General features: G+C 44.8%; 1 protein-coding gene and 1 long non-coding RNA gene across 2 annotated transcripts in view; one reads left to right on the top strand and one right to left on the bottom strand.

Annotated features, from left to right (window-relative positions):
* Positions 1-24,392, bottom strand: part of VAPB (VAMP associated protein B and C) — a 44,077-nt gene that overhangs the window by 6,242 nt on the left and 13,443 nt on the right. The window contains exons 2-3 of the mRNA XM_083619174.1: positions 13,718-13,870; positions 3,265-3,368 (exon numbers count right to left, since the gene is read on the bottom strand). Of these exons, the coding sequence (XP_083475300.1) occupies positions 3,265-3,368; positions 13,718-13,870 (257 nt within the window). The remainder of the gene's footprint in view (positions 1-3,264; positions 3,369-13,717; positions 13,871-24,392) is intronic.
* LOC310764892 lies at positions 5-7,125 on the top strand. The gene is made up of 3 exons (XR_014549328.1): positions 5-1,347; positions 2,988-3,044; positions 6,326-7,125. It is a non-coding gene; the product is annotated as an uncharacterized lncRNA (long non-coding RNA).

Genomic DNA, 24,392 nt, shown 5'->3' with positions numbered 1-24,392 from the left:
AAAACACACAGAACGGAAGAAAAAGTTAATTTTAAAAGAATTAAGTCTTCTTCAGTACTATGCAGTTTGTTTCACCGATGTCTCTCCAATGTCCAAGATACCTTCCAGAAGCAAAGTGAAACCCCCCTATTTCATGGATCATTCGTAAAAATAAATAAATATGGAAATGTATATCTAGCATTCTGAAACACTTCTGAGAAAGTTTCAGAAGAGCCAATAACAGGCTTTAATGAATCTCCCAGCCATGACAAGCATGGTGTCATCTTCTGTTGAATGTGACGAACAGCCGGCGTTTCCCTCCGACTGCGACGCTGCAGAGATGGGCGAAGGTAGCTGGGAAGTCATGCAGGGACGCCTGCTATCTTTCCACTTGAAGAGACTTGACTATGAAGTGCCAAAGTACCCCCCTCCCCACTCCCTAGGCCTTCTCTGCTTTGAAGCAGGAATGGTGGGGTGGTGTTGAATTAGAGCTGGCTGGCGCATGCCCACCACTCCATGCAACTCTTCGCTGGCGGATTTGGGCAGGGAGAATCACGGAACTGCAGAGTTGGAAGGATCATCTAGTCCAGGGGTCAGCAAGGTTTATCTTGCCTGGGCTGGATCGGTCCCACGGAAATCCCTCCGTGGGCTGGATCGATCGCGTGCACCCCTGTGATTTTCGGTGTCTGCACCTGCGCAGACACGATTTTCAATGCCGCGGAAGCGAGTCGATGCGCCGGTTTAGCGCAGCGCGCACCTTGGTTCGGGGGCGGCTTGTGGGCTGGTCAAACGACCTCCACGGGCTACTTCTGGCCCATGGGCCTTAGGTTGCTGACCCCTGATCTACTCCAACCCACTGCAATGCAGGAATACACAGCTGTCCCATACGGGGATTGAACCTGCAACCTTGCCCTTATCAGCACCATGTGCTAATGTGTTGAGCTATCCACTTGGATAAGAGGGATTTGCCTGGGGAGAAAGGGGTGAGGCTTGCTCCTACAGATTTTGGCTTGGCTTATTGGCAAACAGCGAGCGTTCGGATGGAACATTCACACAGTGTGCTCCCAGATGGCACAGGGCGAACTGCACAGGCTAGTTCTACTTGCATAACTTTTTGTTTCCCACGAGGAGCACATGCCATTGAGCAAAAATGCAGTGGGACTGCTATTAGCTAGGCCAACTGGTTCCACCTATTGTGCTTGGCTGTGGGCTGCATGCAATGTGCCCCAGAAGCAATCTGAACATCGCAAACTGCTGTTTGCTTCTGGTAAAGGGCAAAATCGTTCACAAATGCAAGCCACTGGGATTAACCACAGCCTCCCACAGAGGTGACACCCCTAGTTAGCAAGTTTGCAAATTAAAGAACAGGTAATGCTGACATTTTCCATTTGTGTGTGTGCGAGAGGGTTATTAGGACACTGGCAACTGCCTTCCAGATTATTTCAAATGACTTCTGCTCAATTCAAAGGGTATTTTGGTCTGTCAACCAGTTCTCATAAGCAATGTTCATTCAAAGTTCATGGTCAGGACCATACTTTAAGAGTTAAATATCTTTTAATGCTACCAGCTAGGGTCAAAGGGACATGCTATTTATACAACTGATCCGCATATTCTTGTTTTGGTTCCAAAAAACATTTTTGCTTTTTCAATGTAATTGGCGTTCTTTTTACAATCTTAGGCTTTGCTGCTTGTTTTTTGTATTTATACTGCTCTCCTGCTGCTATTAGAGTATTTTGCATTTGTTTTACTGCTTTACAGATTGTGGATTTGTTGTTGGCAATTACCATATTTTTTGCTCTATATGACACACCAGACCATAAGACGCACCTAGTTTTTGGAGGAGGAAAACAAGAAAAAAAATATTCTGAATCCCAGAAGCCAGAACAGCAAGAGGGATTGCTGCGCAGCGAAAGTAGCGATCCCTCTTGCTGTTCTGGCTCCTGGGATAGCTGCGCAGCCTGCATTCGCTCCATAAGACGCACACACATTTCCCCCTACTTTTTAGGAGGGAAAAAGTGAGTCTTATAGAGCAAAAAATACGGTACATGATGAGTGAACATTATCGGTTGTATGCAATGAAGTTGCCCCGTTATCACGAGGGGTTCCACTTGTGTAATGGAACTTCCCCTCCCTCTGATCTCCCCATGGCCTGCAACCTGCTTGAGAGAATTGGGGGAACCCACAGAACAGATCTTGGGGGGGGGCATGGCAACATGTGGGAGAAGAGGAAGAGAAAGTCCTGTTGCACAAGCAAGATATTGTTGCACTAACGGAATGACTTCGTTGGATATAACCCTATGCTAATACGTAATGAGCCACTTTCAGAGAGCTAATCCCTGAAAGGCCGTCCGTAAATATTTAAATAAATAAACGTGCATAAATAAATTGCAGACTTTGCCGCTGGGCAAGATTCATCTGTACTTTTCACAGCGATACCATCCAACTCTATAAACAGATGCAAAATCCGTAGGTATTAACCACAACCTAATATGGATAAGGGTACCCTGAATTTTCCGAAGTGGCTCAGCCAGCACTGCCTTCCTCTGTGAAGAATACGAAGCCACACCATTCCTACATTATGCTGTAAGGGTGTTCTAGATGTGGGAGTGACATTAGTGCACTTGCAGTGTTCAAGCATGCCACAGGGCCAACATTATTTACAAATCCCTCTTGATGGTTTGGTTCACGCTAGAAATGTCAAATGTCCAGAAATGTTGGAAGCTGTGGGGGAGGGAGGGAGGAATTTGTTTTGCTTCTTCATCTTTTAAGGAAGAATAAACCTGGGATCTGTTTTTGCAAAATTTTAAAAAAGCACATCCCACCCCCCAGAACAGATTTAGGGTACGCATGCGGGGACGAGAGGGGATGAAGTTCCATTGCACCTTGGAAAATCCTTGCACCAAGATAACGTGTTAGCAGGATATAGCCCAAATATGCTTGCACAGTCCAGTTGCCTAACTTGTTTTCCTGAAGTGAATAAGTGAGCAAATAAGGTTTCTCCTCAACAGACCTCTATGAATCTTGAGGCATCGGCACTCGCAGCAAGACTGCCAATTCAATCAAAGGTATCCAGATTGTCTATTTCAATTTTCATTTCTTGAAGGTTGTCTGACTTCCAGTCCAAGCCCCCACCCCCTTTTATACCGCTAGGTGCTCCGTCTTATCTCGCTATTACACTGTGCACTTTAAACAACTCGTCGGCTCTTGTTAAAAGGCTTTCTGCCGTGTTATTCACACAGAAGAAAAACAACGCAGCACGTTGATAAGCCATTTCTCAATACTCACTACTGCTTCCATGTCTGAAGTATCGGGAGGTGCGAACATCGACTGAACCATGAACTTGTGTTTACTTTTTTCATTAGGGTCGTAATCAAAAGGCTGTAGCATCACTGAAAAGAGAAATCATTGCCATTAGAACCACGGCATTTATTGCCACGAGTGCATCTTTGCTCGTCCCCAGAAGCAATTCCTGGCAGCGTCGATAGATGCAAGGAAGCTGGGAGCACCACCACATTAGTTTCAGAAGCTTAACCCCAGTTGCACAATGAAAACGCTTGAGCTTTTTTATACTTGCAAGCTACATAATTATCAAGACTTGCGCAGCGCAAGGGCATTTGCCGTGACTGCTGAATGGGAGAAGGGAATGCGGTTAGAAATACTTCCACTTTGTGTAGGAATGTTATTTCTTGGGTGGCATTTACTCAAATTACCCCAATAAGCTATTGTTTGCAGAGACCAGGTTCTCACCTCTGAAAAATGGAAAGCTGCTACTTCTTTTTACAAACCGTTAAGACAGATGCTTCGTGCCTCCTCCCCTCATGCATGGAGGGAAGAGCGCACAAATGCTTTGCTGTAAGGATAATCAAACAAATGCCCTCTCCTCTTCAATGAGCGGAATAGCAGGGACTCTCCTGTTGACTGCACCCCTCCCATAGTGACACACTTACAGGAGAGTCCTCCCTAGCAGCCAAAAGCAGTGCTTCTGTGTCCACATCAAGGAAAAATTGGTGATTGTATGCGCCTTGAGTTCATACACAAAATGTCCTTATCTACCTGAAATTTCCAGGGTGACTACGTTGCATCCCTCCAGATGCTGCTAAACTATAACTCCAACGAGCCCCACCCAACATGGCCATTGTAGTTTATAGAGTTGTAGTTTAGTGACCTAGACAGTCAAATGTCAGCCACCCCTAAAGAAAAGCAACTTCTTCAATTTCACATTTTTCACTATTATCATCTGGTTTATATCACTTCTTTTCTCCCTTATAAATCCTGGTCTAATCCTCATTTCCAGTTACAAGCATCCACGGATGATTACATCTAAGGGCATAATAGCTTTTCTGTTTGAGGTCTCCGGTAAAATTGTCTGCCCCCTGCCAAAAAATTGGGAGGCCTTTGCAGTCGAATGTAAGCCTGGCTACAGGTTTGTGTGTTGTTTCTGCTACAGTCAGCGCCAATGTGTAAAGCATTTGAGTTGTCGGCATAAGCCATTCCTTTGCTGCCTGTTCCACCAGTTATCACAACCCTAGGCATCTGGCACAAACCACGGCTAAGGGAATTCTACAAAACATCCAGAATGGAAAATTTAGGAACTTGTCCGTACAGCGTGGTATGCTGAACTATGGCATAGTGTGCTGTCTGAACCCTGACTCCTGGTTCATCTGGTTCCCTCGCTAACCACAAGCTGTGGCCCAGAACCTGCATGCTCAAGTCATACTAGGCAAGTCACAGCAAGGCTTACCATGTCCAGCAACCCATGATTTTCTACAGCAGCTTAGGGTTTTGTTATGTAAAGAACGTGCAGTAATGCAGCAAGGAAAAGCCAAAGCTAGGAAAGAGAACAAGGCCAAGGCTACTATGTGAGGGGTGCACACATACTAAGTTGTTGCTAATAGCAACAGACTACGTTTTGTTTAAAGAAAAAAACAAAAACATGTTTTAAGAGTACAGAACATTCAGCTTTTCCAAATCTGAATCTAGGCTTGCAACAGGCATGTCGCAATGAGACGTTTGGCCAAGCCGTGCCTGAAAATCTATGCAATGCTCTATAGTCAAGGACACATTCCAGTTCAACGTGCCTTTTCCACTTCCTGCAGATCAGATATGCCGGCTCAACTTATTAGACCTTGCACACCAGTCTCCACACAGCAAGCGGTATATAAACAGATGTGAGCCCATCGCCCAGCTCCTGCTGCAAATCACCAGGCCCTAATCCACTTCTACTCCGATGCACCTATGACAGGGGGAAACCCCTACTGCATTTCCCCTTGTATTGGAAGCATTCGAGAGATTTCCACGCCAACAGGAAGTGAGAAGAGATGCGTGGCTGCCGGGAGTCTATGCAGGAAAGAAGGACCGGGTAGAGGAAAGGAGCTATGCAGGGACACAGTGTGGGGCAGCCCCGGCTTTAAGTAGCAGGGCAGTCATTTGCAGCCATCCAAAGATGTCTTTTGAAAGCATAAGCTGGTTCCTCACGTTCTGCAATTTCTCAGGGAGATCCCAAGATATGCAAATCAGTAAGCTTTTGAGTTCTGAAGAATTCTTCAGCAGGCAAAATCATAGGATTGTAGAGTTGGAAGGGACGCCCCCAGAGAACCATCTAGTCCAACTCCCTGCGATGCAGGGAGATCGAACCTGAAACTATGGTGATGCGGTGATCGAACCTGCAACCATGATGTTATCATCACCACGTTCCAACCAAGTGAGCTTGCATGCTACTTTAAGCACGAGGTGGTCGGGGCTGCAGCACACACTCCCAGTGCTCTACTCTAGCATCCTTGGCAATGCCGCGGTTCAGGCTGGGGTGCCCTTTAAGGACTTTGGCACCATAGCCTTGCATGGCTTATCAGGACTGAAAGTGGCTTTCCTTGGATTTCCCCTAGTCAAGAGGAGATCAAAGCAGAGGACCACAAACAGACTGAGAGGGACTGTCGAATTTCGCCAGTTGTAGCAACATCCTAAGTAGTTTTTAAAAAGCAGGTATTTAAACATTTATCTACGCCCCCTTCCAGTTTAACCAAAGCAGCAGAACCAGTAAAATCCATTAACTGTTAGCGAAACCTGGAAACTGAAGGGCCAGGGCAAATAAACAGGTTGGGGGGGGGGGAAGACGTTTGGTGCCAGGCGAGTCTCTGGGGTGTCCCAGCCTGAAAAGGCTCTTCTATTAAAGGAGACCTGTCTGCAATCATCCTTGTCAGCACTCAAGGAATCCAATGAGGACTGAGCGTAAGGGTGTGAGAAACAGAAGAAAACAGGAAGTGGGGAGGGAGCTTCCTAGAGTGTCCTGAATGGTTGGCTGGCACCCTGGCCAGAAGGACTCCACAATGAATTTTTTTTTTTACTGCAGGTTCCACTTGTATTCTTTCATTCTGGAATCCAAAGGCTCCCACAGTCTTCTGAAGACCCCTTCCTTGCATCAGGGGAACTTGAGAAGAGACAATTATAGCAAGAGCAGTGCAGCGAAACACTCTGAAAGGGAAAAAGGGCTGAGTTAAGCAGTTCCATGACAAATCACAAGAACGTGCACAACGGATGTGCTGACAGTGCTGTTAATACACCAGCCATTTCCTAAGAAACTGAAGTGCAGGCATGCAATGGACTTCAGAGTCCCAACAGATAGGGATTCTTTCCCGGGCAATTTGCATTCCAGTTAAGGATAGCTTTAAGGGAGGGAAGAAGAGCGAGCTGCATTTCTAAGCGGTATCATCTAAAATTTATTGCATGATTTCTGCTGCTAACCATCGTGATGCTAAGGAACCCTAGTGCGTGTCAGCTGACACCGAGGAAAGAAACGAGGAGATCACACACGAGCCCCGTGATGACTCAGTAAGGGGAACTCAGACCTTGGGGCAGCATCCAAATAACACGTCCTGTCCATGCAAGGGTTTATGTTCGTGCAACAGAACTCCCACTCCAGCGGGTCCTGAGCCCTCCTCAAATCTGCTCCAAAGGGCTGAGGGAACCTCTAGAACAGATTTAGGGAATGCATGGATGGGAAGCCTGGGGACAAATTCCATTGCACCAGCATAAATCCTGACAAGATACGTTAGTTGGATGCCATCCTTACTTCTCCCTATTCGTGGCTAACATTTATTCTATTTCTTAATCACCCTTTAACCCAGTGTGCTTCCAATCTTCGGTCTTCGGTTGTTTTCGGACTACAATTCCCATCATCCCTGACCATTGATCTTGCTAGCCAAGGATGATGGGAGTTGTAGTCAAAAAAAAAAAACAGTTGGTGACCCATGGTTGGGAAACACTGCTTTAACCAAAAAGGAGCCCAGCACAATAAAAGATAAAACAAGAGTAAATCAAATAAATGCTTATAAATCACCATAGGTAATGGTAAAGAGACCCCTGACCATTAGGTCCAGTTGTGACCGACTCTGGGGTTGCGGCGCTCATCTCGCTTTACTGGCCGAGGGAGCCAGCGTACAGCTTCCGGGTCATGTGGCCAGCATGACTAAGCCGCCTCTGGCGAACCAGAGCAGCGCATGGAAACACTGTTTACCTTCCTACCCAAGTGGTACCTATTTATCTACTTGCACTTTGATGTGCTTTCGAACTGCTAGGTGGGCAGGAGCAGGGACCGAGCAACGGGAGCTCACCCCGTCGCGGGGATTCGAACCGCCGACCTTCTGTTCAGCAAGTCCTAGGCTCTGTGATTTAACCCACAGGGCCACTCGCATCCCTATAAATCACCATAAACATCTATAAAATATCAGAACCTTCAAAATACAGAAATAACAGCTGCTGCTTGGAAAATCTGTCAGTAGAGCATGAGATTCCTAATCTCTGAGTCGTGGGTTCGAGCCCCACATTGGGGAACAAATTCCTGCATTGCAGGGAGCTGGACTAGATGGTCCCCTAGATGGACTAGATGGTTCCTTCCAGTTCTATGATTCCATGATCAAAACAGTGAAACCCCAAGCAGTAACGGCCTGCGTACAATATTTGGCTTGCCAGTTGTATGGCAAGCTGACATCTGATCAACCTGACATTAAGATGGATTCTGGTTTCAGCCACTCCAGATGCACACAGTTCTTTGCATGCTAAATGCTTAACTGAGCTCCTGCCATGGGGTAACACTCCCCGTCCTCCGTTTTTTAGGAACAGATATTTCCATGCTAGATCTAACCGTTAAGCCATTACATTAGCACTCATATGCTATCTTACGGTGAGGACTGACCATAGTTTGCACTTTAATCCTGGGTCTGAAGCCATTACCTTTCGTCATGTCCTGTTCCCTTGTTGTGTTTATCTTCGATTAAGCAACTATGAGCGGTATCTTGCTGCAGTTTTGTGCAGGCAACAGTCTCTCTACACAGTGGCACCTTGGGTTAAGAACTTAATTCGTTCTGGAGGGCCGTTCTTAACCTGAAACTGTTCTTAACCTGAAGCACCACTTTAGCTAATGGGGCCTCCTGCTGCCCCCGCGATTTCTGTTCTCATCCTGAAGCAAAGTTCTTAACCCGAGGTACTATTTCTGGGTTGGCGGAGTCTGTAACCTGAAGTGTCTGTAACCTGAGGTACCACTGTACATGCAAGCTTCTGACAGATCTGTAGAGGCTGTCCCTTAATAAAACCAAGCGCTCTCCTTGGAATCTGCTTTTACCACTATCTGTAAGGAGATATGCAACGGATAACACCCTGTCGTGTTGTGACATAATCTCCAACACTGCTGACAGCACTGAGGTTTGCCCCATTCCTATCTGCTGATCTGCACAGAGGCATTCTCAATAGCTGCTCCAGTTATGGAATTCCCTTCCCTTGGAATCTCACCAGAGCCTAGGCAACTTCATGCAGCGCTGTTAAAAAATAATAATAATAAAGTCTTCTTCTGGGCTGGCTCTTGGTGGCTCTGGCCCAGCTGGGAGAAGGGTGGAGGCAGTAGCTGGAATCCGGTATTCGGAAGAGCTTTCAGTTAGATGCTTTGTCATTCCAAGTTTATTTTATGGTCTTAGCTACGAGCCCTCGGGGGCTGTGCAGGACAAAAAGTAAACAAGTATTAATTAAAGCATGCTTTGCAGAAGGCCGTGCGCGAAATTAAGACCGCATGCTCCCAAGGACGCTAGAAATAAGCTGCTTAAAGGTGCAGCACAGGTGGGAGCTACGGGGAGCTACGAAGCAGAATTAAACCAGCAAACACCAGGAGGAGATGGAAATGGCTGTGCTAGCTTTGAGGGGTATAACCCTTTGCTTGGTTGAAAGTGTATTGATTATCCTTGCATCCTGCAGCTTCAGTCCTGGAAATGGACTCTTTTAAGTGCATTACTGATTCAGCCAGCTAACAATTAAATGCCATGTCATTCTGTGAAAGACAAAGCATGCGAATCCTCACCCCCACCCCCTTCACTTGTGGCAGAACCGAGAACTCCCATGTGAAAAACCTGACAAGGCGGCTGAAACTCTGGTTTCTCAGGCCTTCTTCCATTAACACATGTGCAATTGAAGGAGGAAGGTTCAGAACAGGGGTGGGGACATTTTTTTGCCTGCCAGAGGGCCAACATTTCCTTCTGGTTATTTTTCAGGGGAGTGGGTCACATGGCCAGTGGGGAGCAGAAAAAAAGGAAGGGGAAAATGGACAGCGCAATGGATATGAATTTTACCTTTGTGCAATAAGCTAGTTTACAACCCCCCACAAACCACCTCTTTATCCTCTACCCGAGCAAGCAATTAGTATATAAATATGAGCCCCATCCTGTCCTGTCCCCTTTATAAAGACCTGAGAAATAAGATCATTACCCCACTTCTACTCACCATCCCAGGCTGCCCATCTGCGGCCACATTGTTCTTTCTGTTATCAGATCAAAATGATCAGATAACAGCAAAGGTTGCTAGGTTTATCGAGGGTGCAATGAGATTAAGGGCCACTATCTGAACGATAGTCTTGATCATTTGATTGTCCTTTATATCCATTGTTGTCTTTTTAATTGATATATTGCTTGTTTTATGTTGCTATGGCCATTGGCTAATGCAAATAAAGTTAAGGGGGGGGGGGAAATATGAGCCCCAAGTTGCAAAACTGCCACTGAGAATATATACCCAAATGACAGTGGAAATGAGGTGAGCACTGTTTCTTCCAAGCATGCTTTTTTGAGGGGTGGGGGGTCGTAAATTGAGTGACAACTGGATGACAAAGAACACAAAAAATGGCCTATCCAATGTCATCAGGTGCTGATGGTAGTCTGGAACACACTGAGGATCGCTTGCCGAATCAAGTTGTCTTAAGACACTACTTTTAATTTATATAATATGGCTCCTATTTTTAATTTCTGTGTAAACTTGCAGTCATATATAATGGAGATGGAAACGCTCAAACTACCGTACATGAGAGCTCTGGATTACCTGCCTGGTGGAGGCCCAGAGGCATTTACCCACAATAAATTTTCCACTGCTCTATTTTGCTGGGAATTTTTTTAAAAAATTGGGTGCCAATCACAAATCTGGCATTAGGCAAACTTGGCAGCTTTTTACATTTTTAGTTTTGTTTACTAAATGCAAGTAAATTTGACACGATAAATTAGATCAGAAAGTTTTCTGAGGCAAATCGTGCTATGGAAATTATCCTAACTTGCATAGGAAATTTTCCAATTCAAAATTTTCTGGAAAGCCCACATCACTGCCGTAGGGAACAGATTATAAACGCTCAAGTCTGCTGAAGTTTTAACGAGTTTCCACTAAGCAGAGAAACAGTCTGCCACCAGCATTTGGGAACTGGTGGTAGGAACAGAGCAGGGGTAAGAAACCTGTGGCCCTCCAGATGTTGTTGGCCTCATATTCCAGCATTTCATGGGGCTGGACTAGATGACCCTTGGGGTCACTTCCAACTCTACAATTCTATGATTCCATCTCCCTATCAGCCTAAAATGGCCAATTGTCTGGGATGAAGGGAGCTGCAGTTTATCATCATCATCATCATCATCATCATCATCATCATCATCATCAAAAGAGTCACAGATTCTCTATTTCTGAAGTAGACAAAAGGACTGGAAATGTTCAGGGAGAGGGGGATTTCTTTGTTTCCTTCCTCCCAGGCTCCCCCCATTTTTACAATGGAAAAGGGGAGAAAATCTGAGGGAACATCGAAGAACATCCTATGGAAAGGTCTTCTCCTTTGGAATGAGTGAAATGCCTTTGCTAGACAATGTCTTACTCTTCCAAAATGTTCAGTATGAAAATTGTTGTGCAAGACAATCTACTGTATTAGAGGATAATTTCTGTGTAAACTTGCAGTCATATATGATGTTTGTGTGTAATTTGCATTTAGAGAAGGTTGGCATCTTTATGACAGGAGCACAAGCTGTTGTGAATTGCTGCTTTCCTTGTTCTGGTGACCTCTGATCTAGGCCCCATCTAAAGCATACATTTAAAACAGCATTATACCACTATTAACAGTTATGGGTTCCCTCAAAGAATCCTAGGAAATCTAGTTTAAGGGGAATAGCCACCTCCTTTCAACTCCCAGCCCTACAAAACTCCCACAGTTCCATGGCAAGAGGAACAGTTAAACCACTCAGGAAGTGGCTGGAGGTGTAAGAAAAATGTGCTATCCTTCTGACCAGATACCTCCCTCCCTTGGGGGTCAATCTTGTCACCTCTCTTCCCCACATACCTTTCTAGAAGGCATTTATACTTTTGAGGTTGCAATCCTACCTGGGAGTTAAGTCCACAAAACACAACACACATTATTTCAGCATAGGACTGCTCAGTAAATTCCATAAATACAGTAGAATTCTATAGATGCATCTAAGTCTCCTTCGGCCAAAAACAGTTGTATTTGTTAGTGATATTCACAATGCAGCTATCAGCCAGGTTTAAACAAGCATTCAGGTGAAGCCTTCCCTTTCAATAGAGAAATAGCCAACATGGCTTTTTAAAGGTGGCCATCACAGTCTGACAGACAATGCTTGCTGAAAGGTACATTACCCAGGAGACAAACAGACCTAGTTTAAAACGCAGGTTTAAAAGCTGCCTATTTTATGCACTGGGTAGTAAAGAGTTTTACAGTGTTCTACAAAATTTTTACAAAGAAAAATTAAATAACCTTTTTTGGCAGCCAATCAGAGTAATACCCACAGCTGAAGAGAAAGACACTGCATGCATTTGTTTGTAAGAAATAATTGCAGAAAAGTGTACCAAGAACTAGCCTTGTGCATTACAAAATAAGGCTCTAGTTGCAATCAGATCTTTGAGCACCAAGGAACTAGTGGCAATTCTCATGCATATAAAAGTGTAGCTGAAGAGCACATTTTCAACAGAGCTGATGGTTTAATTAAGGCAGACATTAACCAAATTGATTTAGTATTTCCATCTGTCCTATTGAGCATCTGAAGTCTACAGACTTAGCATGCTTAAAAGGTCATATATTATCTATACTTGTTTTATTCCAGAAGTTAAATTGCTCTTAAAATCAGCTGATAACGGTTAAGAGATGAGCAGGCCTGTATTAAGCTAACAGCACAAACCTGCCAAAAACCAGGCATTAAAATCCCCCTGAAATCAAGGAGATTAATTTAAGCATGTGTTTAATCTTCCACTCAAGTCACTACTAAGTTCACCTACTCCCAACTATTTATTGCGCAGCAGCAAACTATTGTTTTAATAGAGCTACCATCTGAAGCCATGGTTTGTTGTTGACTTACAAACCATGGCCCTTTAAAAATACGGCCTTGCATTGCTTGAGAACCTGGCACCCTTTCTTAAACAGTTTGGACACTCTGTCCTGTCCCAGTAAGGCTAACACGCTACAAGGGAATGAGACAATAGAACAGCTGGAAAGTAAAACAAGATTTCCATGCTGAAGGTTTCAGGTTCAATCTGGTATCTCCAGTTAACAGGATCACATAGGAAGTGATACGGAAAACCTCTTTCTGAGACCCTGTAGAGCTGCTACAGTATGAGCAGATAGAAGCTTGACTGTCAGACAGCTTTATGTACCATATTTTCCGGCGTTTAAGATGACTGGGTGTATAAGACGACCCCCAACTTTTCCAGTTAAAATATAGTGTTTGGGATATACTCACTGTATAAGACTACCCCTCTTCCAACACACACCAAATAAAAATTTAAAAAACCAGTCTCCAGTCCGTCTCAGAAATCCGCTCCACTTTCCAGTGGCCGGGGGCTTCGGGGGCCAATTTTCAAGTGTATTTCTGCTTTATCTAGAGAGCTTGGTGTCCTCTGATTTAATTTGCTGTCATTTTATCCTTTGGTGGGGAGTTGCTGCAGGAGCTGCTGCTGCAGCCGTCGTATAAGACAACCCCCAACTTTTGAAAAGATTTTCCTGGGTTAAAAAGTAGTCTTATACGCCAGAAAATACAATATTCACCATTTGCTACTGAGTCCTCCTCATTTGCTAACTGAACCATTATTTTTCTATAATAATTATCTTTTTGTACCTCACTGTTTTCATTTAAGTTTTTATTCCTTATTGGTTTTGCGCAGTATTTGTAGTTCAGCAGATCTGCTCTAAATCATTTTAAAATTAATGATCGAAAATGGATTGCCTGCTTTGTAAAGTTCATTTTTCATTATCCCTTAATGAATCGCTTCATAAATGAAACGACATAATTAATAAAAAACAGAGCTTTTACTTAACATCTCTCCCTTTCTCTGTTTGCTGTCCTACTATACCAGGAGGCAAAGCAAGCGCACCTGGGGAAATGGATGGGATTCCTTAAATAAGAGATCACCGTGCTCATTGCAATGTTGGGGCTGTTATGTCAGAATAACTTACCAGACACATTAATTGACGTTCCTGCATCTATAATCCCACTGTTGGGTCTTACGCAGTATCTGCGTGGTGCTGTGGTCTTCACCTTGAAGCACACATTTCTGTCTGTAGGGTTGCCAAGTTTCAGGTTCGTGGTGACGACGTCTGTGAATGGGCCTGCGGGACGAAACAAAGGACACGTCAAAACGTTTTCCAAATATTTCAGAAAGTACCTTGGGCTTTTCTATTCCTACAGATGTGTGCACCTACCAGGAGGCTTGAGCTCAGAGTTCGAAATTAGCCAGGTGCCAATAACATTTTGAACCTGGCTATCGCCTACCTGCGACCAAGTGAAGGTGCCCAGACTCCACGATGGCGCCTGACATCTCCACCATCTGGAGGTCTATGGATCTTGACCATTTTCACACACTAGCAACACTTCCTTGTAGAATTCTATTTGTTATGTTTTACCAGCAGTGAGAGATTTTACTTTCTTGGGCTCCATGATCACTGCAGATGGTGACAGCAGTCATGAAATTAAAAGACGCCTGCTTCTTGGGAGAAAAGCAATGACAAACCTAGGCAGCATCTTAAAAAGTAGAGACATCACCTTGCCAACAAAGGTCTGTATAGTTAAAGCTATGGTTTTCCCAGTAGTGATGTACGGAAGTGAGAGCTGGACCATAAAGAAGGCTGATCACCGAAGAATTGATGCTTTTGAATTCTGGTGCTGGGGAAAATCTTGAGAGTCCCATGGACTGCAAGGAGATCAAACCTCTCCATTCTGAAGGAAATCAGCCCTGAGTGCTCACTGGAAGGACAGATCCTGAAGCTGGGGCTCCAATACTTTGGCCACCTCATGAGAAGAAAAGACCCTGATGTTGGGAAAGGGGGGAGAAGGGGACGACAGAGGACGAGATGCTTGGACAGTGTTCTCGAAGCTACCAGCATGAGTTTGACCAAGCTGTGGGAGGCAGTAGAAGACAGGAGTGCCTGGCGTGCTCTGGTCCATGGGGTCACGAAGGGTCGGACACGACTAAACGACTAAACAACAACAACCAGCACAATCAGAATGAATTTCAGGAAACAAACAACAACAACAGACTTTCAAGCCGTCTGGCCGAAAAATGGCAACTAGACATTCCATTTTGGAGGCTGCAACCCTGGTTTAAGGAGCCATATGGCGCCTAGCTTATAAATCTGAGCTTCTAACACTGCCTCCTGTGTGCTGGGACCCCATGACAGACACACAAGAGGCAAGCCAAGTTATCATTCCTTCTATTTTTGTGGTTCAGACTGTGTGTGGCACTACTTATGTTGCCAAAATAGCCCGAAGGTCTGCACGATCCAACATTTGCAGAGCTATTTTTTTAAAAGAAAGAAAAAACCCTACGGCAGAGGAGGAGGGCCAAAAAGACTAGAAAGGACTGAGCATGCAATATGTGGTATAGAATGCTGGCTGGAGGAAACCAGGGATGTGGTGGGGAGAGGGTGGAATTGAGTGACTTGAACCTGTACCAAAACACTCTGCAGCACAGCATTTTGTTGCAGGCCCCCAGTTGCTGACCCCCTCCCGAACTGTAAAATGAGGATGAGGCCAGGGCACAGGGGCCTGTCTAGCTGCCACCCCAGCGAATTAATAGCTAAGCTGACCTCTGGCCCCATAACTTCCTGGCTCACAACCCTTGCTCTTTACTGTGCAACACCAGCACTTGATTCCATTTGTGTATTGCTCCGGCAAATGTTTTCTAGAGCGGTGTTTAGACATATGAGGTTCCCAACTTTAAATAGCAGGGTATGCAAAGCCTTGTTAGCACCAGTTATAAATAGCCCCCTAGTAAACTATATTATAACTCAGCTTGCAGATTCTCCAAGTTTCTAAATGGGATGTTGCTATTATGGGCAGATATGAAAGGTCAGGAGTTAATTACTTCTCTGGTCAATAGCTGAAGGAAGCTGCCAGAGGATAAAATTTCAGGTATGACTTCTGACTGCAGTTTAGATTTTTATGAGTTCCCTTCTAGCCTAGAACTGTTTTGGTTTATTTTATTTTATTTCAGTGCTTCTTTATAAGAAGATGCACAAAATTTGCACCAGACCACTGCAAGTTCATCTTACGTACTGTAAAAAAACACAACACCACACACACAAAAACAACTCATTATTTTCCCTGCCATTGCAGAATTTTGATCAAGATTGGCCACTAAAAGGTATATTAAGAAGCAACAGCATACTCGCAGATAGATATGCTTTCTGCAAGTGGTTAATAGATTCCCTAGGAAGAAAACAAAATGGAGCATTCTTCCTTTCCTTTCAAAAAGCTCCAAGTAGGCACATGGCAGAGGTTTATAAAATTATGAGCAGCATGGAAACAGCTGGTATTCTCTCCCCCTTTCCCCGGTAATACTTTAAGTTAGGGGAGGCACCCTATGAAAGCTATTTGCTTAAGAATCGGGTCAATTGACTTATGGAACTCATTACCACAATATGTGGAAACAGTCACTAGATTCATATGGTTTAAGGCTAGATGCTGGGATTAGATGAGAGCTGCTGCCTTCTTGACTTGTTTGTGCGGTTCCCAAAAACACATGGCCAAGTGGATTTATTTTTAGTCTCACCCAGCAAGACGAAGTCTTGTGTTCTTTAATCTGCAGCACTGATGGCAGGCTAGGCAATACAGGTTAGTCTTAACAACCGATCCTATTTTCTTTGCTGCAATTGATTGTATTAATAAAAAAATTATACGGACTTCACCATAAGGTCCCGAGGTGGGTTTCAATAATACACAATTATAAACAAAATTAGAACTGTTCCACCCAGAAGAGAATGGTATAAATAATGGCTGTAAGTGTATATTTAACGTAAATCATAATCCTCTGGACTTCTAATCGGATGTTATTGGACACAGTGGACCTATCTGTGTGTCACGCTAAACCGTGGTCAATAAGTGGAAGCCAGTTTTCAGTCTGCAGTGTGGATGCCATCAATTCTTACCTGGCAACGAAGATCACACTGCACAGTGCAGCCTTCCTTCCAAACAGGAATAGGTAAAGCACAATCACACACAAATCCAAGTCTAAACAAAAATATGTTATGTTTCTCCAGGAGAAAATAATGCGGCTCTATGCATCCTTTATCTGAAGGCCCAGACTCATTCTTGAAAACTTGTTTCGCAGGAGGGATTTAAACAGCCATGGCTCGCCCACTGCAAAGAATCCTGGGAACTGTAGCTTGATAAAAAGGGTGCTGAGAGTTGCTCTCAGATTCCTCTCTCAGACCTACAATTCCCAGAGTTCCTTGGGAAGACAGACTGGTTGTCAAACCTCTCTGAAAATGGTGAGGGGGAACAAGGGTCTCGTAACAATCGTCAGCACCTTTAACAAACTGCAAGGGAAACTACAACGAACACAATGCACTAAAAGTTAACAATGAGAAGATCAGAATGGTATTTTGGGGTGGGGTGGGTAGGGACCTGGCTATCAGCTACGCTTTGGTCAAGAGAGCAAAAGGACATATTCACAAATTCACACCCTATTATATTGTTCTGAGCAATTTTACAGACTACAGCAATAGTTAGCAGCCCAGAAGCCGGCGAACAATTCCTCCAAAAAGAACAAAGAATACTGCATAATTTCCAAGTTTGCCACAGTTCATTTTGTACTTAATATACCAGCGGCGCATCAATCTAAACTAACCACTTTGTGCAGTGGAATTACAGAACTGCATATATTTTCAAGTAAAACATGTGCTAAAGGAACTATGGCAAAAGAACATTATGTCTATTCTAAAAGTTCAACGTCAGCCACACAGCCCAAACAGTTGAGACCTTTGCACACTCTTACAAGGGGGCTTTGTGGCAGATGAGTCAACGTCCGCCAAGCTTGACAGCCGCTACTCTGGACTACCTCTACTGACAACAGCACTAAAGCAATTTTTTAAAAAATCCCCACCAACAACAGGAAGTCGGCACAGAATCCGTAGCTAAATGCTTTCGTATTTTAAGTGAGGCACTTTCTGTATTTTTAAACAAAGGAGCAAGCTAACACATCAATACAGACAGACAGTACTTAATGCATCATGCATTAAAAATAAGAAGCCGCGTTATATACCTCTGCTGTAATTCTAGCCAATGGGTGGTATTCAAGTACCGTGTCCCAACTGTACAAGGATTTCCTCTTGCACAAGAGGCCTCCCCCTTCATCACAGCTGGCACCTTCCCCAAGTCTTTTCCAGGGGGTATGGGGAATCCCATGCAGGGGGAAGGGAGAGGTGGAGACTAGTAGCACAAGTAGGTATTGTCGCGCTGGTTCACTTAGTGCTATTTTGGATTCCACCCAACCTGCCTTACCGTTGGATTGTCTTGCTAAAGATCAGCCTTTCACGAACTGACGCCCTCTTGTGTGCTGGTTGAGGCTCATGGAAGTTGTAGTCCAAATCACTAGGCTGGGAAAGGCTGGTACAGACTGTAGGAAAGCACCCCAGGAATACACACGGGAGTTTGTTTGTTTTTGCACCTGCAACTACCTTTGGCCCTTCCTTGTAATTTCCTGCAATGTGCTGCAGGGAGGTATATATGCATGATGGAACTGCGACTGCATGTAGAGAAGAGGCACCCTTTTGCTCTCATTTCTACCAGTTAATATGTCAGTTTTCATATAGTCATCCATCTAGCCAGCATAGGCTTTGCATCCATGGTTTTTAAACTAGAGAAAATGAGCAGGGATTGTGGGGAGGGGTAATGAAACTCACGTTTATGCAGGGCTCTTTGGTGCAATGGGTCAGTGCGCCTGGCTTGGTGGTTCGAGGGGGCAGCTGCGGGCAGGATTTCTGTATTGCAGGGGGTTGGACTAGATGACCCCCGGGGTCTCTTCCAATTCTGATTCTATGCATACACACACGCCATCATTTAGCATCTCTAAAGCTGTGTGTGACAACTTTTCGCCTTCGTCTTGCATCTCTGGAGATGCATGTAATTAAGCCGGCGTCAGCATAATCTTATCCTAAGAACGTTGTGAAATGGGAAGCCAGGAGGATATGCAAAGTAACAATTTCTGCAAGTCCCTTGTTGGGAAATGTTCATTCGAAATATGGAAAGCTTAAAATCGCAAAGAGAGAATGGTAGTCTGCCTCTACCTTTATCATCTGCCACCATCTTAAAATTTCATACATTCTAGTTGCCAGGCGTATTTCAGAGCAACATGCAGATTCTACACCCACCTAAGTCTATGCGGATCAGATCATGGCTCGCCACACAGCTCTTGAGCACAAAAGCTGCATAATGAGAAGGGCTAAGGGTCTGCCATCCCAGATAGCACATTAACCAGGTTTTGTCTGAACATATGGCCCACCATCCACTCTACAAGCCATGCAGCTACACCAGTCTTCACCAACATTCATGCTGACTGAGGCTGATGGGACTTGTAGTCCGAAACAACTGAAGGGAATCAGGCTGGAGAAGGTTGAGCTACACCGGAGTAGTACATGGGGAAATGCTGAACCACTTTCACTTAGAACACAGGAATTGTATTGCAAAAGGGGAAAAAAGAGAAAGGACAGTGATTCATCGAAGAGAGTTCTTTCCAGTTAAACAAAAGGAAACACTGCATAGGACAGAACCGTAATTAAAAACTTAAGCCACAATTCAAACCGGAAAGGGAAAACATAAAAAAACACAAACTGAACATGATTAAAATGCCAAACCTGAAACGCTGTGCATTGTTCTGCAGTTTATTTACTCTGGATTGATTAATCCTGTTCCACTTAAGTCCGCTAGATGCACAGCCTCTGCTTGGTAGCAAAGCTTCCCACCCAGCGCTGCCCTCTCCCCCCCCAGTTAAGACTTTCCTTTGGAAGAACACAATGGAAACTCCAATGGACTTTTCCTACATACCGAGAGAACAAACAAAACAAGTTTTGTAAGCTCAAAATTCCTTAGAGCAGGAGTGGGCAGACTTCAAAGAGAATCTATGTTGTTTGCATTAAAACTCATAGGTCCACCAACCAAGGTAAAGGTAAGAGACCCCTGACAGTTGACTCCAGTCACAGACGACTCTGGGGTTGCAGCGCTCATCTCACTTTACCGGCTGAGGGAGCCGGCGTTTGTCCACAGACAGTTTTTCCAGGTCATGTGGCCAGCATGACTAAGCCGCTTCTGGCGCAACGGAACACCGAAACCAGAGCAGTGCACTGGAAATGCCGTTTACCTTCCTGCCGGAGCGGTACCTATTTATCTACTTGCACTTTTTGGCATCCTTTTGAACTGCTAGGTTGGCAGGAGCTGGGACTGAGCAACAGGAGCTCACTCCATCGCAGGGATTCGAACCGCTGACCTTCTGGTCAGCAAGCCCAAGAGGCTCAGTGGTTTAGACCATAGCGCCACCCGTGTCCCTACCCACCAACCAAAGGCAGATGCAAAAAATAGGGGAGACACAGAAGGAACATATCCCGCCTTAGCACAGCCTCAAAAGTTGGTTTTAGTACCAGAACTGGGCTCACCATCTTTTCACTCAAACTTCCGCTCCCAATCGCTCCATCCTGCCCCTACTTCAGATTTTGGTAACGTTATTTAGAATCATTTCATAGTTATTTCCATTTCTGGAAAATAAAAATATGAGGATCAAAAACACCTGGGAATTTATTGCAAATCATTCAGAAATTTACCAGTAGATCCTGGTGTGTCTTCTGCCCATCTCTGCCTTAGGGAGCTGCTGGTTATTTGGCAACACCACTTTAGGGAGATAACGCGAAGGTGATGAGATGCCTCACCTGTCACAAAGGCGGAAGCAAACATGCCTAGGAAACTGTCGTGTGCAACTCAAAATGGCAATCTCCCAATATAATTTACCCGGTACGTTGTTGTTTGGTGCATTTTGGACCAGCAACACAGCTGAGTGGGACTCTAACAACTCTGCAACACAAACAAAAATAGCCACCCACACAGCAAAGTATGCACAAGTTTCAAAAGTCTTCCTTGCTTAGGTTTCGGTTTCAAACAAGCATCTGTTTTGGGTTTTGTTTTGTTTTGAAAAAAAGGATTAACGTTTTGGATTCCATAACTGGGCTGTCCTATTTGTTCACAGGATATGAACTGTATGTATGTGTAAGAGTTAGAGCAGAATTGTGTAGTCTCTCAGTGTTTAAGGTGTAAGAGAGATCTCAAGGCCTAGATGAACAGGCTGGGACACCCACCCCCCTATGTAACACAGACTTGCGAAAAAATGCGGAGCAGCTTTTCTGACCTTGGTACCCATCAGATGTTTTGGACTACAACTCCCATTTGTTTCAACCTGTGCAGTTTTGATGCCAGGTACTGATGGGCGTTGTAGTCCAAACACCCAGAGGGCAAAGGTAAAGGTAAAAGGTAAGGTAAAGTACCCCTAGACGGTTAAGTCCAGTCAAAGGTGACCATGGGGTTGTGGCGCTCATCTTGCTTTCAGGCCAAAGGAGTCAGCGTTTGTCCACAGACAGCTTTCCCGAGTCATATGGCCAGCATGACTAAACTGCTACTGGCGCACGGAACACACGGAAACGCCGTTTACCTTCCCGCTGCATTGGTACCTATTTATCTACTTGCACTGGCATGCTTTCGAACTGCTAGGTTGGCAGAAGCTGGGACAGAGCAACGGGAGCTCACTCCATCGCGGGGATTTGAACTGCCGACCTTCCGATCAGCAAGTCCAAGAGGCTCAGTGGTTTAGGCCACAGTGCCACCCACGTTCCTACCCAGAGGGCACCAGGTTGAGGAAGAAATGGCCGTGAACCCACCAAATCCCTGCCCTTTGCAATATTATTTATTAAGTATTAATCACAAGTCGATGTACAATATAAGGTAACCACCTTTCAAATGCAAAACACTCGGGATTCAAATGCAACTTGCAGTAAGGCACTCAGCTCTGGCGAACACACACACAAAAATGTGCCACAGTTCATATGCAACACCTACCCACCCCCTACAAGCACCACAAACTTAATCTTTAAAACTAACTTCACACAAACAAGCAGCCAATATAAGAGGTCTGGTGATACAAAACGTTTTTTGCCTGGCACTGAAATCAATATATATGAGTTGGTGCAAGGCAGACTTCCCTAGGGAGAGCATTCCAAACATTGGGGAGGGGGCAACAGCTGAAAAGGGCTTCTCCCTTGGCAGCACCTTTAAACCTTTTTGGAGAGCGAAGGAATATGTTGTTTAGAAAAGATTCCCTCATCCGTCACTGGATTCGTACTCAATTGCAGCAACCAGGCAAATTCATACTTACCAGTCTGATGCGGTAAAATCTTTCAAACACATCAAGTGCACTGGACCACTTAAGTATAAAGTTACTGTCAGATATGTACGGCTCTATCTCCATTAGCCAGGCAGCAATGGGCCCAACATTACCATTGTCTACTTCATAGTTGTGTAGCACGTTCTAGGCTGGAGGGTATGTACTGCTGGCTTTACTAAAACAGCTCCTCATCCATAAAAAGAGAGAGGCATTCAAGCATGCAATCTCATGGAAGCTCTTTGCACTCATCACTGTGGCAGCTGCCTCACCTGTCACCAATTCCTGTGTGTACAATGTTGTACAACTGGCTTTTAACCTGGCCAGTGTTTCCCAAACTTAGGTCTCCAATTGTTGTTGGACTACAACTCCCATCAGCCCTAGCTAGCAAGACAAGTGGGTCATGGATGATGGAAACTGTAGTCCAAAAGCAGCTGGAGACCCAAGTTGGGGAAACATTGGCCTAGAGCAGAGCTTTCCAAACTTTTCATGTTGGTGACACACTTTTTGAGACATGCATCATTTCGCGACGCAGTAATTCAGTTCTGCATCGTTTTGTGACACAGTAATTCAGTTTTACTAGCAGACGGGAAGTTAAACTAACCCCTTTCCAGCCCCGGGAGGAGCATGGGGAGCATTCGTGCAACACGCCGACACGCTAACGTGTCGTGACGCAGTTTGGAAAGCTCCGGCCTAGAGGAACTTCCAAGCCTTTCCTCACATTCAACTAAAGAAGAAGCGTCAACCTTTTTACACCAGAGACCTACATTTAACAAAAACGACGGAGGCCATCATTGGAGTATGTCATGTGCTGAAGAACATGGCAAAACAAGACAGCCATCTGCACCACTCGGACTGATCTAAACCCATTGCACAGTTATAGTTATTTTATTTTGAGGATTTTTATTTTATTTATTTCACAACCCTTTCACCCAAACTTGTCTGCTTCTCTGTTCATTGCATTTTACTTATTGATTTAATTTGCAGGCGGGGGAAGAATGATGGGTGTTTATCACCATTCTGGGAAGACTCAACCCATCCAGAGTTCTCCTGCATGCACAGACAACATATGGGGTGTGGTCACAAAAGGCTTTGGAGACACTCAGTCTGTATGCACACCATACATTTAAAATACAGTGGTACCTCGGGTTAAGTACTTAATTAGTTCCGGAGGTCCGTTCTTAACCTGAAACTGTTCTTAACCTGAAGCACCACTTTAGTTAATGGGGCCTCCCGCTGCCGCCACAGCGTGATTTCTGTTCTCATCCTGAAGCAAAGTTCTTAACCCGAGGTACTATTTCTGGGTTAGCGGAGTCTGTAACCTGAAGCGTATGTAACCCGAGGTACCACTGTAGATGACTTTCCCCAAAGAACCCTGGGAACTGTAGTTTAAGGGTGCCAAGAATGGAGGACTGACAAAGCCCATTCCCCAAATCTTTTCTATGCAACAGAGCAAACTAGCAAGGCCTGCCCCCCGGGCTATAAAGCAGTACTTTAAATGTTTTGATGTTCCTTGTTTTCATAGGAACCAACAAGGCTTTTCCTCTTAAGTTTGCAAGATTTACACTTGTACCTGTGACAACCCAGCACAAGTGGAGAACATAGGAAACAACTTCAAGCCTCAGGGTAAGAGAATAAGCAGAGAACAGAAGGACAGTTCCAGGCATATATTGTGCTATTCTCTCTGAACAAGGGGGGGGGGGACATATTGTTCAGTACAATGATTTTAACAGTTCTGGTTGTGCTTACAACTTTTATCTGGCACGAGCACTCAAAGGACAGCCCTGTGCAGAAGCAGGAAAAGCAGAAGAAAGGAGGTTTCTGTTTGCTGGATTCTCTGACTGCTCATTGACCATTCCCAGTACAAAGCTGAGATAGCAAATAGGACAGTACCATCTTGGGCAGAAACTAGGAAAGGTTGTTTTCATCCATGCAGGGATCTTTTGCCCAACATGGGGCTCAAACCCATGACCCCCGAGATTAAGAGTATTATGCTGTATAGAATAAGCCATCCCAGCTAGGACTTCAATGTGATCTACTAACATTATCTACACAGGAGCCAACTGCAGATGGGCATCCGGGTAATTTTATTAAGCCCCTATGAGCTGCACTTTCAGAATGCAAAAGAAGACTTTGCACTGCTACTTGGGCTTGAGGATTCTTAACACTTTACTGCTGATGCAGGCATGTTTGTTAGACGGTTCCCTGCGCTAAGGCATGGACAGCCAGCTTGAGGCATGGGAGGCACAAACAGCCCAGATCACGGCACCCCAAGAAATGAGAACTGGCGGTGAAAAGGTAACACAACCATATATGCAGCCCAGAAAATGGCTGCCCAGCAGTGGATCAAGCAATACTGTCACCAAGATTTTCTGCTAGTTGTAGCACCATTAGAAGCTTTAACCAAATGAGGTTACAAGTTTCAACAGTTCCCC

This window comes from Podarcis filfolensis (assembly GCF_964270895.1).
Source record: "Podarcis filfolensis genome assembly, chromosome: 6".
In the NCBI taxonomy this organism is placed as follows: domain Eukaryota; kingdom Metazoa; phylum Chordata; class Lepidosauria; order Squamata; family Lacertidae; genus Podarcis; species Podarcis filfolensis.
The sequence above is the reverse complement of the archived record's forward strand: the minus strand, read 5'-3'. Positions and strand labels throughout refer to the sequence as shown.